This window comes from Lygodium microphyllum, chromosome 16 (genome assembly GCF_053477565.2).
Source record: "Lygodium microphyllum isolate KBCC chromosome 16, Lygodium_microphyllum_v1.1.10, whole genome shotgun sequence".
Lineage (NCBI taxonomy): Eukaryota > Viridiplantae > Streptophyta > Polypodiopsida > Schizaeales > Lygodiaceae > Lygodium > Lygodium microphyllum.
In genome coordinates this window covers 32,796,102-32,810,391 of record NC_141150.1, presented here as the reverse complement: position 1 = coordinate 32,810,391, position 14,290 = coordinate 32,796,102, and the positions used below count along the sequence as shown (strand labels likewise).

General features: G+C 43.1%; 2 protein-coding genes across 3 annotated transcripts in view; both read left to right on the top strand.

Moving 5' to 3' along the window:
- Positions 1-14,290, top strand: part of LOC148022673 (DDRGK domain protein) — a 61,885-nt gene that overhangs the window by 17,156 nt on the left and 30,439 nt on the right. The gene's annotated exons all lie outside the window — the stretch shown is intronic.
- The window catches only part of LOC148022674 (uncharacterized), a 29,613-nt gene continuing 28,860 nt past the window's right edge, over positions 13,538-14,290 (top strand). Inside the window, exon 1 of the mRNA XM_087695108.1 lies at positions 13,538-13,794. Within this exon, the coding sequence (XP_087551234.1) occupies positions 13,763-13,794 (32 nt within the window). The 5' untranslated portion in view covers positions 13,538-13,762. The remainder of the gene's footprint in view (positions 13,795-14,290) is intronic.

The window sequence follows — 14,290 nt, the reverse complement described above, 5'->3', positions numbered from 1 at the left end:
ATCATTACAGTCTTTGAGAAACAAAATGCCTTGCATCATGTCCTTCCATAGATCAAAGCTGGTGCCATTAAACCTCTTGATTTCAAGGAGGGATTTAGTGTCACTGCTGCTAGAAGCGTTAGTGGCCATTTGTCAGCAATGCACCAAACGGCAATGCTGTAATTTATGATAGCAAACAACAAGCTGAATATTTAGTTAATTTCAGCCCAAAATTTCAGGAAATAAGAGTAAGATTTAGTGTCATTGTATCACCGACAGTGCCCAAATACAAGTGTAGCAGTAGAAAGGATGACACTCAGTAATATAACTAAAATCTCAGCATACATTACATGCATACATCATTGCCAAGTGACTCCCACTTCTGCAATGTCACCAAAAATTACATTTGTAACAATCCCAGATCTGCACATGATCTCTAAGACTACTGCACCATGAATATTCAGCAATACATCAACTCAATAGGAGCTGCCTGACATGTATACTGCATGCATATGTGACCAAATCAACTTCTAATACACAGAAATACAAAAAATTCTCTCCAAATTTTCCAAAATCTCACAAGTGGGAGATAAAGGGCTCAAATTACACTGCTTACAACACCAAGATTTCTTCAGTAATATCCTTAAAGTGCATTTCACACATTAATTTTGCCAAAATCCACAAATTTTAGTAAAAGCCTCAAAATTTCATTGACCAATCTGTTCCAATTGCATTAATGTGTGTTCTCAAGAGCATAAAACGAGTGAATTTATCAAAATTTCACAAAATTTTACAAAAGCCCCAATTTTCAAAGTCCAAATGTGTACCAATGTCAATAAATTCAGCTCTGTTGAGCAAAATTTCACTGATATATGAAAAGCCCCAAAATTTTCAGAGCCACTGTGCACTATGTTTGCAATTTCCAGGTCAAATATCATTGTTATGCGTAAACTACATTGAATTTGTGAAAAGCCCTAAATTTCGGGCACAAATTTGTGAATTGTGTGTTGGGGGTAAATGCGCCTCCGCCTAGCCGCCCCTTTATTACTACACTGACAGTTATCCCCATTACACACTGCAGGTGGCGGATGTCTGTCACCGTCACTTTATTCTTTATTCTTTTAGTGGCAGTTTGAATAAAGGAAGGCCCGGTCACACATTGTGACTGTTGGAGTTCCTATTTCTTGTCTCTCTCTTTCTTGCTCTTGCTTTCCTGTCATAGCTCTCGAGTGCAAGTTTCGATTCTTCTCACCTTTCAACTGGTATCAGAGCACGGCTTCTCGATTCTTGAGCCCGGCCCGTGGCATTCTTAGCTTTCCATTGACTTCCCACTCGCATTGGGTCTCCTTCCCGGCAGCCATAGCTCATTCTCTTGAGCTTCCATCACGCCCCGGCTTCCCGATCTTCTTCCCGGCCTATTGAGGTACCATCAGGGTATTGACATTGAGGTATTGCTTCATTATTTCAGAGTTTTACTTCAGTCCACAGGTCTAGGTAAACAGGGTTTTCACAGGTTGTGGGCAGCCATAGCTCACACCTCTTGGAGCTTCCTTTACTTGGATCTTGCTTCCAGCTTATCAAGGCTTGTTGAGGCTTGGTGTAGGCCTTCTTTGGCCCCCATTTGTGCCCCATTGTTGACACGTGGGACAGCAAGACCCCCTCCAGCCAGCTCATGTTTTTTTTGCGCCTATTTCAAAATCTGGCCCAAAATTACTCTTTTTGTCATATCTCGGGCATTCGGAACCCGATTCAAGCAAGGTAAGAGTCTAAGTTGGGGTTTTGGCACGCTCTGGACGCGATGGCGATGTCGGATTTGCCAAATTCTGATATAGAATATTCTGCAACAGATTTCAGGTCTGAGACAGCATGTATTTGTATGCCTATGGCTTATGTGATGCTTCTACTGATGTCTATTGATACCGGATCACTTGTGGATGTTATGTCTCTTATGTGAGACGCATTTGGAGCTGATTTAGCTCAGCCATTGACTGTTTTGAATAATCCCAGATCTGTCCAAAACAGGGCAGCCACCTATTACTTCAATTTTATGCTTACAGGTCTTGGCATTTGATGCCCGATTATGCCCGATTGATATGTATACATACGGAAATGTATGCCTATGGTTTGCCTATGGATTTGAGCTTGGATTGAGCACTAATTTGCTCAATTTACAGAGGTTATATGCTGCTGGAAACTTCTGGGCTGAAGCTATTTATGCTACAGTTGGGTTATACCTATTGGTCACGGGGTGCTCCCGGCTACTCAGTATGATGTCATGATGTATTTGGACTATGCCACATTTCTTGTTTACACTCCGGAATGCTTTTGAGCTGAGATTAGAGCTCAATTTGGGTTTGACTGTCACTTCTTTGCAGCTGGCATTTCATCTATGATATGGTTTATGCCTAGGCTACCCAGTACGGGTTATGATGTCTTGGTGAATGCTTTATGCTTTGGCTGTGGATGGCAGTTGTTTGAGCTCGTCTCGATATTCATTTGAGTATTCTCTAAAGCAATTGGACATTGACTTGGATTTTTCCATTACTACTTGGCTTTTTCCATTACGACCTTGGATGCTATTGAGACGTTGTCTTGGTTACGTGTCTTTGGTACTCTGACTTGGTTTGATTGAGCTGTTGAGCTTGTTTATCCGCCTTTTGTGCCAGTGGAAGCATCTTGTATGCTTGACCGACATTGACCAAGAGGTTTATGCTATTTGAGCATTTTGCAGATATTTGAGACTTCGGGGTCTCTTATACTTAAATGTTACATGGTTCATGCATTGATATCTTGGAGTTGCTTTTGACCTGAGCTTGGGCTTTGCACTCTTGTGAGCATACATCTATTGGTATCAGGTCTTGCTAGTGTTATGTATACTTTGCCCTATTGTTTAGGGGGTATGCCTACTCATTGACAGATACTTTGGTGACATGTTTGGGTGTTTGCTCAGGGTCTTGATGACTGTTTTGTAATATTTCTGCTGAAAAATATTACGTGCACGCATGAGTCTCATGCAATGACGATGCCGGCATTAAAGATACGGACGGCTCGATCTACAAATTGTACATGACGCAGCCTGATCTCCATTGGCATAAACGAGACCAAAGTAAATGAAATCTGCATATGTTCGTGTGAACCTTCTCTTGGAAGGAGATCAAGATGAAATTGATTAATTTATGGCAAATGTTTTTTAAATTATTCCTTCTTTCCCCCAGCCGAAGGTCGTGCTGGAGGGAAGGGAGTGAAGCGGGGATGATTCAGCACAGAGCTGGAAGACATGGGGGGAGAATGCCCATGCAAGTAGCCACGTGGGTGAGGGAGGTCCCCCTCCCTTCAACTATATAACTCTCCTCTAAGGGGTGGAGGGGATTGGAAATTGACTGTGAGGGAGGAAAATAGAAGCGTGAAGCTGTCAGAGAGGAGGACGAAGCCATCGCCAGGCCGTGTCGTGAGAGGAGGGGCTGAGAAGGCCGTGTGCCGTGCTGCCGCCGCCGGTATCCGAAGCTGCCACCTGGGCCATGAAGTCACCGCCAACTGCCAGAATCCGCCGCCTTCCTCTTCATCCACGTGGGTTCCCCACGACCCTCCCAGAAGCTTCTCAGAAGCTTCTTGAGAATCTTCTAAGGGCATCCTTCTCGTGGTTCATTTAAACCCCTTCCCGTGGGGTTCCACTAAAGCCCTATAAGCTCACCTTGCCCTGGGGTTTAAAGCAACCCTTCCCATGGAAATGCTCACTCCCGGGTTTCAAAAACCCCTTTTCCATCGGCCCTACAAAGCGGGTTTTTCAAACCCCGAGTTTAAAACCCTTGCATTCCACAAAGTCCATTTAAAGCTCCCTTCCTTGGACTTTCATGAGCCTTTCCAATCGGTCCTTATAACCTCGGAATTTAAGCACTCTTTTCCCCCTTGCATTTCCCCATAAAGCTCACAATAGCCGGGTTTTTCAAGCCCCTTTTCATAGCATTCCCACAAAGTTTTAACCCCGTTTCCTTTTAAAGCCTTCAATTACAAGTCTTTTTAATCCACTGTATCCCTTTTCGTGAAGGCCCTATTATATCCGGAATTTCCAATTCCCCTTTCCCTTACATTTCCCAAAGTCATTTTTTCCGGTTGTAAAGTCCTAATCATGAAATTCCTACTTCGAGGAGAAAGCCTATGAAGCCTTTCAAAGCCCAATTCCGTGAGACGGTACATCGGTCAAGGAAGCTGAACCTCAAAAGGAATTGTGCGTGCGAGGGAGATGGGCCAAGATCACAAGTTTGCGGCCAAGGCAAGAAGGTCGAATACGCGATGGCTCCTAAAAAGGCACAAGGCAACCGCAGGAGGATCATCTCCTAGCATTTATGTGGACATTTCACCGAATCCACAAGTCCAGGTTTTCTTCCTATTTTTGATTTACGTCGGAATATCGTAATTATGCATGGTTAATTCACGAAAGTAAGATGCACTTTTACGAATGAAAAACTTTGGCTATCTTAGGAAAAATAACTCACAATCGAAGAATCAGTCATTTGTATTTTTCAAAGGAACGAATGAAAGAAGGACATAAGACATGTATGCATTCTTAGCAAATTGTTTATATGCATTGCAAAGTAATGAAATTAGATCAACTAATGATCATCTTTACAAAGTCGAATTTATTGTTGTACAATTCTATTATGCATGGAAAGTATAAATCGCATGTCGCATTATTAGACATATTTTCTTTGCAATGATTCGTTAAAGAAAGTTGCTAATAACCGTAGGAATTTGCAAGGCATGGAAATGACTCTAGGGCTACATGAAGTAGATTAATCTCTAGGAAATTGGCATAAATACGTAAGTAGTTACGAAAGGTTGTGTAAATTCAGCATACGAATAATTCATTCAGGAATGAAATTAGGAAAAGGCTGCATGGTTCACATAAAACCCAAAAGCTTAGTAGCATTAATCTTGATTGCATGTTATAAAAGGATCAATAGGAATTATGCCATAACTTAACATACGCTTTGATCTTAACCAGAAAAGTTAGGGATTGTAAATCTAATCATACGTAGGCAATAAATTGTGTGCTTACGAGAATGGTATCGTAATGCAACTAGTTTTTCCCCTATTCGATCTCATGAATGGACAAGTAAATTGGTTTACCCTAAACACCTAAAACCGCGAAGGAATTGCTTAGGAAGGGTTAAATCAAGGCAACATATCTCAAAGTGCTAACTAGGGTTTAGCACGTTGAGGACGTGACCTAGTCGCACTTATTGCCAAGTTGAAACTCTCGTATCCCTAAAGACTTGCCCACATTCACGGAATGCAGGGACAATAGGACATACTTGTGAGAAACGATCTAGGGTTTCTACCCTAAGGATCGCTCGCTAAAAAAATGAAACTCGGTTTGAATTGGAATCCTAGGACGGACAATGTCGGCCTAGTGCAATTAGGAACGGATTGTTATGAAGACACCCTAACCTTGTTTTCTATCTAATCATGATTCCGTGATTAGAAGACACCGTTGGATGGGTAAAATAGTCCCATGGATTAGATGCGACACTTGTGCAACAAGTTGCAGAGTCGCATGATCTTGTGATTTGGTCACAAGGGAATGGTCAAATTCCTCGAAATGAGATTGGCAGATTCTTGCGTAAGTTTATCTTGCAAGAGGATGAATAATCGCCCTAATATAGTACATTTCTTGGGAAAAGTGACCAAGATAAGGGAATTAGATATTTGCTTGGAAGCAAAGGACCAATCAATAAATTGGAGCAACATACTTTCTGTTAATAAAACTTAGGGTATTGGTTAAGTTGGGTTAATAAGATACAGCCCTAACCCAAGGACATACGGGTTATCAAACAAAACCTTGGGGATCTTGCCAAGTCGCAATTGATCTCGGATCGAGTGCTGGACGCATTCGGAGAGAAGGATTCACTCCTTAGTAGTTGGCTAAATAATGACCACTGGAAATGATTGTGCTTGCAACAGTTTTAAAAAGCAGTGGTTGCTTTGTTTGCTCAAGGAATTAAAGGATGAAAAGATATCTAATGCTTCAGGTTGAAGGCCTGAAGGAAGAGGCAGTCTTAGTTACCCCCGATTGCCTGCTTGACCCTAACCAAGGGGGTTGTTAAGCGCGCCGGGAAGTGGACCAAACCTACCGCGAGCGGTCTCTCCGTTGAGCGGTACTTGGAGCAGGATGACGCTTGGGTGCCAGGGGGGACTCTGGCCGTAAATCCCTCGCCTTCCTGGGCCCTGCAGAAGAGGCCAACGTGACTCGGTATTGGATCTGGAGGCCGGCATACTAGCCTACGAGCGGAATCTTGGATTAGTAATCCCTGTGGATTGCTGGATAGCCTTCGGCCGGATTTTGGATAAGCCTACGGGCTAGACTTTATAAATGTATTTGAAAGATAAATATGATAAGCTGTTGAAAAGGAACTTGTTTGACATTGCTTTTCTATGTGAAGTGCTATGATTACGTGAAGAAACCAGTGCCTAATGGGCTAATTAAGGAAGCCGATTGATGCATGTCCAACTAAATGTGGTAGGTAATTAAATAACTAAAATAATCTGAGGAAAGTGCGGTGGATGTGGCCATGGGTCCATCTTACGAATGGGTGGTCCCAGTTGGCTGGGAACTTTTCTCAATCATGATGGACAGCAAGAAGATCGTTTCAAAGGAAATGAATAGCAAGGGCGCTGTCCTAGAGTCTAAGTTATAATAATCTTGATTTACGCTATTTTAGGGGAACGGAATGGGGCTATGTCTTATGGCAGAGAGGTCGAGCTCTCGTTTTCCATACTCCTTGAACCAAGTGCAGCGTGAATCTGCTTCTGCCCTGGCGTTTTTGCGTAAAGTAGTTCGCTCGGGGTTCGACGCTAGTTGCCGTTTAGTAAATGACCATGAAAAAAAACCCTGATTCAGGTCGGTCCTAAGTGGAAATGGCCAGAATACTTCCGCCACGTGGCAGACGTGGAAAGTCCTAGATCGTAAACCCCGTGACATTCCATTGGAGTGCAGGGTGAAGCTTTCTAGACCTCCTTTTCGATGGACTGCTAAGACGTGTCTTGAAGGGAACAGTTGGACACGTTACAGTTGGTATCAGAGCGAACCAATGAAGGATTTGTTTTTAAGAAATCTTAATAAGAAAAAGTAAAGCAAATGTTGCTGTTCCGAACATTTCCTTACTTTCGATGTTGTCTTGCAGAATTATGAAGCATGGAACAGGTTCTTAGTGTTCTGAGTCATGTTTATGACCGCGATGCATTTCCCGGTTTATCGACAAGGGTTGAGATGATGAACATCCTAGATCGTATCTATAATCCATCGCCTTTGTACGTGGAATGAAGATGGACGGGTGACTCAGGAATCTACTATATAGCTGCCCACAGGTTTGCATATCTTCAAATCAACCTAAAAAGGATCAAGTGGTTGGAAGACTTGAAGATCGTGAAGCTGTTCATTTTTGTGGAGGCTCACGTAAACTCAACTTTACATATTCGAGGTCGGAAGGTTGAGTTGAACTCATATGTATATGAGGAAGTGACCCGTGTAATCCCTGCCGACAGGATCAAGGTGCTGGGGCGATACGAGAAGAATGGGTTTCAAAGGAAAGGATACCCTAATCTTTCGATGACTTACCGATTCTTGAAGATTCATGACCCGAAACCATACTATTATCCAGTTTTCGTAGATAAATGTAATACAACATTATTCTCCCCAAACTAAATGTAACAGTTGTTCTATCATCTCTGGAAATGTTGTATTCCAAAAGGGCTATGTCCATATGAATGCAATAAGACTTCTTTTTATCAATGTTTGTTTTGTCGATGAGAATTGATAAAAAGTTAAGTGGCTAGGATTCTTGGTTAATAGCTGAATTGTGTATGAAATATAAATCATAACGATTAGCAAGTTATAACGTTAAGAAACCTTTATCCAGGCACAATCCCAGGTACAGATTCCCAGTTAGCCTCCTACATCAAGTACTGTCGTAATCCAGGAGAAGAAGTTTCTTCTCAAGCAGATTAAGCCGCCTGAATTTGATGGGAAAGGCAGGTCCGTCCAAGCGGATGCTGAAATTTGGATTGAATCTATGGAGAATTACTTTGAAGCAGCCAGTACTACACCCGCCAACCAGGCTATGCTCGCCAAGTTGAAGCTCACCTGCGAAGCTAGGCTTTGGTGGAAGCAATGGTGCAGAGATTTAGGGATTGCAGAAGGATCCCTTACCTAGGAGAAGCTGAAGAAAGCCGTGCAAGGAAGATACTTATCACCTGCGTATCGCACACAGAAAATGAATGAGTTCTACGAGCTAAAACAGCTGGGACTCACTCTTGATGCATACTACTCTAAATTCGTCTCACTTCTTAAGTATGCGCCACAGATGAACATGACACAGCAGGTGTCAAAATTTTGTGTTGGTTTAAACCCACCAGTGAATACCCGTCTCGAATCTATGCGCCCATTAGATCTACAGGACGCACTCATTCGAGCCGCGCCTATAATTCAGGAAGTGCAGGCTAGGCCAAGACGTAACAAAACTTGGTCTTATAATGACCTGAACAGAGGAGCATTTAGGCCTCAAATGAAGAGAGTTCAAGGTCAGAATCGGGGACAAAGAAAGAAAGCAAGGACTAATAATGTCAACAACTTTGTCCCTACCCAAAGCAATGGCCGGAATCTGTTGTTTCCACTGCAACAAGCCCGGTCATTTCAAGAGGCAATGTCCCAAGCTTGGAGGAGGACATCGCCAAGCACCTTTCCAAGGAACAGGCCGTGGCCAGGGAGCCGCTACTCGAGACAGAGGAAGAACGCCTGCTTTGCCAACAGGGAAATGTGCGAAGAAGAAGATCTGACCATGGAAGCAGAGTTTGAAAGAGCGACAGTCCATGCCGCTCTTTACAAGAAAGGGTCGAATCGCCAGTTCTTGGTGATTCAAACACCGTTGGACTATCAAGGTAAAGGTTTCAAGACCTTGATTGATTGTGGCAGTACACATTCCTTTATCTCACTAGCTTGTGCAAGAAGATTAAATATAGCCACAGTAGAAGCACCTACCTTGCTTGTGGAATTAGCAAATGGTCGTGAGGTCACTTGTACTAGGCAAACTGCTAAGGTGGAATTCTTTCTGGGAGGAAAGACGACTTCGGTCAAATTCAGAGTTATGAACCTAGGTATCCATGAGTGTCTACTCGGTATGGATTGGCTTAAACCTAACGACGCCCACATTCATTGTGGAAAGGGCTAAATTTCCTTTCGAAACTCTGAAGGGAAATTGGTCACAACTCAAGGTGAGGCTGGAAAGCCAAAAATTCAATTGGCCAAAGCATCTCAGATTATAAAGGGAGTTAGAAAGGGACTACCTGTCTACTTGATTAAGCTCAATAAGTTAGATCAGAAGCAGGAGTCTAGTGAAGGACCTTCGTGGCTAAAGGAATATGCGGACTTATTTCCTGAAGAGTTAACAGAACTCCCGCCTCAAAGAGAAGTGGATCATGAGATCAAGCTAGTGCCAGGAGTTGGGCCAATTGCAAAGAGACCTTATAGAATGTCCATCCCGGAAGCAATTGAGCTGAAGGAACAACTCAAGCAACTGCTAGATCAGGGCTACATCCGCTTAGCAATTCACCATGGGGAGCTCCAGTACTATTCCAGAAAAAGAAAGATGGAACGCTTCGACTGTGTATTGATTACAGAGGGTTGAATCAATCAACTGTCAAGAACAAGTACCCTATTCTTAGAATAGATGAGCTTCTTGATCGTCTTCAAGGTACGAAGATCTTCTCCAAGATTGATCTCAGGTCTGGTTACTATCAGATAAGGATCAAGGATGAAGATATCCCAAAGATGGCCTTCAACACAAGATATGGACACTTTGAGTTTCTAGTTATGTCATTCGGGCTTACAAATGCGCTTGCCACCTTCAACAGATTAATGCAGTATATCTTTAGGCCATATCTTGATGACTTCGTACTCGTCTTCTTCGATGACGCTTTAGTCTATTCAAAACAGGAGGAAGATCATGAACCCCAACTTCAGATTGTCCTTGAGACAATGAGGTCACACAAGCTGTATGCCAAGATGAAGAAATGTGCATTCTTCAAACGTTAGATTGAATATCTGGGATTCATCGTATCAGCAGAAGGAATCTTAGTGGATGCGGTCAAAGTCAGAGATGTTCTAGAATGGCCAATACCAACAACTGTCAAAGAAATACATAGTTTTCTTGGATTGACAGGATGGTATAGGGTCTTCATAAAAAATTATGCTTTGATTGCAGCACCTCTGACGGACTTACTGAAGAAGCAAACATCCATTGCATGGTCAACTGCCGAATAAACTAGCTTTGATAGATTGAAGCAGAGTTTGGTATTAGCACCTATCCTAAAACTTCCAGACCTCAGTAAGGAGTTCGAGGTAGTAACTGATGCTAGCACGCTTGCCTTAGGATGTGTGCTCATGCAGGAAGGTCATCCTGTAGCCTACTCTTCAAGGAAACTGAAGAGCCATGAGAAGAATTATGCTACCCATGATCTAGAATTGTTAGTTGTCATCCATGCTCTAAAGCTTTGGAGACACTACCTGTTGGGTAACAAGTTTACACTAGTGACTGATCATAAGAGTCTCAAGTGGATCTTTACCTAGAACGAGCTCAACATGAGGCAACGTCGGTGGATTGAAGTACTGGAGGAGTATGACTTTGAAATCAAATATCGACCGAGAAAGGAGAATGTAGTTGCCGATGCACTCAGTCGCAAGGCATTCCTTAATTCTCTAATCTTGCAAAATCCATCAACAACTAGATCTCTAGCTACAAAGGTATCTATGCCAAACAATCCAATACTTGAGCTAGCTAGAGAAGAAGCATGTCATGATCCATCCTATCAAAAGATGCTGGGAGATCTCTATCAAGGACCAGGACCAAAAGCTACAGGCTAAGTATCATGAATTCTCTATTAATAGTGGACTTGTCTACTATAGAACAAGAGTATGTATACCGGCAAGCCAGTCACTTAAGCAGAAGATATTGTGGGAAGCTCATGATTGCCCTTTTTCAGGACATCCTGGCTATGCCAAGACTCTCAATGCAGTTAGGAAGAGCTACTATTGGGAGAGGCTTAAAGGTGACGTTCTCAAATATGTCACTGAGTGTTTGTCTTGTCAACGTATCAAAGCCGAACATGTCAAAATGCCAGGAAAGTTACAACCACTCCACATTCCCCAAATGAAATGGGAATTCATTAGTATGGACTTTGTCGTTCGTCTACCCCAAGTTCAGGGAGGATACAACTCCATCATGGTTGTGGTTGACATGCTTACTAAGGTTGCACATCTTATTCCAGTAAAGACAAACTATAAAGCCTCAGACATTGCAAGGTTGTTTATCAAGGAGATATTTAAGCTACATGGGCTACCCAGGAGAATCATTAGTGATCGTGATTCTCTCTTCACATCACACTTCTGGAGAGCTATCTTCGAAGCCATCGGGACTCAACTCTGTTCTAGCACAGCTTACCATCTCCAAATTGATGGCCAAACGGAGCGAGTCAATCAAGTCATCAAGGATATGCTTAGGGCATACTGTTGTCATGAACCAAAAAGGTGGATTCAATACTTGCCTTTGGTGGAATTTGCCTACAATGCTTCTTACCAACAAAGCATTCAGATGACCCCTTTTCAAGCATTGTATGGTCATGACTGTCGAAGTCCCCCTAAACTTCTCAGATCCAACCTCGAGGGTTGAAGCTTCAAGGCAGATGTTGGAAGAGATGGATGACCAAGTAAAGTCAATAAGACAGGACATCCAAGCTGCCAAGGATAGACAGAAGGCATACGCGGATTTGAAGCGTCAAGATAGAACCTTTGAGGAAGGAGACATAGTCTTCATTCGCGTATGCCCAAAGAAGAGTTCCCGATCCTTGGGAGATTGCAAGAAGCTAAGTCCAAGGTATTGTGGACCATATAAGATCCTCAAGTGTCTAGGACCTAATGCTTATAGACTACAACTCCTTGAGAACCTGAGGGTTCATAATGTATTCCATATCAGCCTATTGAAGAAGTATGTACCTAATCCTAGTCATGTACTTGATGACCAACAAGTTGTAATGCCTAGTCAAGGAGTCCTTGAACTATGGCCTGACCGGATCTTAGATGTTAGGGAGAGACAACTGAGATCCAGAACCTTGAGAGAATGCCTCGTCCAGTGGAAAGATTATCCTGAGGAGGATGCCACTTGGATGGATGAAAGCACTCTCAGCCACCATCAATATCCCCAGTTTATCTCGAGACTAGGACATCTCGATTCCTCCAAGGGGGAGAGAATATAATATTTCTGTTGAAAAATATTACGTGCACGCATGAGTCTCATGCAATGACGATGCCGGCATTAAAGATACGGACGGTGCGATCTTCAAATTGTACACGATGTAGCTTGATCTCCATTGGCATAAACGAGACCAAAGTAAATGAAATCCGCATATGTTCGTGTGAACCTCCTCTTGGAAGGAGATCAAGATGAAATTGATTAATTTATGGCAATTTTTTTTAAAATTATCCCTTCTTTCTCCCAGCCGAAGGTCGTGCTGGAGGGAAGGGAGTGAAGCGGGGATGATTCAGTACAAAGCTGGAAGACATGGGGGGAGAATGCCCATGCAAGTAGCCGCGTGGGTGAGGGAGGTCCCCCTCCCTTCAACTATATAACTCCTCTCTAAGGGGTGAAGGAGGGGATTGGAAATTGACTGTGAGGGAGGAAAATAGAAGCGTGAAGCTGTCAGAGAGGAGGACGAAGCCATCGCCAGGCCGTGTCGTGAGAGGAGGGATTGAGAAGGCCGTGTGCCGTGCTGCCGCCGCCGGTATCCGAAGCCGTCACCTGGGCCGTGAAGTCGCCGCCAGCTGCCAGAATCTGCCGCCTTCCTCTTCATCCACCTGGGTTCCCCACGACCCTCCCAGAAGCTTCTCAGAAGCTTCTTGAGAAGCTTCTAAGGGCCCCTTAGAAAGCCCCCCTTCTTGTGGCTTTTATAAGGCCCTTCTAAAGTGGTTTATAAACCAACACACACCCCCCTCTCCCCCCCCCCCCCCCCCACCCCCCAACGGGCCCTCTCGCGGATTTAAGCACCCCTTCCCGTGGGGTTCCACTAAAGCCCTATAAGCTCACCTTGCCCTCGGGTTTAAAGCAACCCTTTCCGTGGAAATGCTCACTCCCGGGTTTCAAAAACCCCTTTTCCATTGGCCCTACAAAGCGGGTTTTTCAAACTCGGAGTTTAAGCCCCTTGCATTCCACAAAGTCCATTTAAAGCTCCCTTCCTTGGACTTTCATGAGCCTTCCCAATCGGTCCTTATAACCTCGGAATTTAAGCACTCTTTTCCCCCTTGCATCCCCCATAAAGCTCACAATAGCCGGGTTTTTCAAGCCCCTTTTCATAGCATCCCCACAAAGTTTTAACTCCGTTTCCTTTTAAAGCCTTCCATTACAAGTCTTTTAAATCCATTGTATCCCTTTTCGAGAAGGCCCTATTATATCCAGAATTTCCAATTTCCCTTTCCCTTACATTCCCCAAAGTCATTTTTACCGGTTATAAAGTCCTAATCGTGAAACCCCTACTTTGAGGAGGAAGCCTATGAAGCCTTTCAAAGCCCAATTCTGTGAGACGGTGCATCGGTCAAGGAAGCTGAACCTTAAAAGGAATTGCGTGTGTGAGGGAGACGGGCCAAGATCATAAGTCTGTGGCCAAGGCAAGAAGGTCGAATACGCGATGGCTCCTAAAAAGGCACAAGGCGCAACCGCAGGAGGATCATCTCCTAGCATTTATGTGGACATTTCACCGAATCCACAAGTCCAGGTTTTCTTCCTATTTTTGATTTACGTCGGAATATCGTAATTATGCATGGTTAATTCACGAAAGTAAGATGCACTTTTACGAATGAAAAACTTTGGCTATCTTAGGAAAAATAACTCACAATCGAAGAATCAGTCATTTGTATTTTTCAAAGGAACGAATGAAAGAAGGACATAAGACATGTATGCATTCTTAGCAAATTGTTTATATGCATTGCAAAGTAATGAAATTAGATCAACTAATGATCATCTTTACAAAGTCGAATTTATTGTTGTACAATTCTATTATGCATGGAAAGTATAAATCGCATGTCGCATTATTAGACATATTTTCTTTGCAATGATTCGTTAAAGAAAGTTACTAATAACCGTAGGAATTTGCAAGGCATGGAAATGACTCTAGGGCTACATGAAGTAGATTAATCTCTAGGAAATTGGCATAAATACGTAAGTAGTTACGAAAGGTTGTGTAAATTCAGCATACGAATAATTCATTCAGG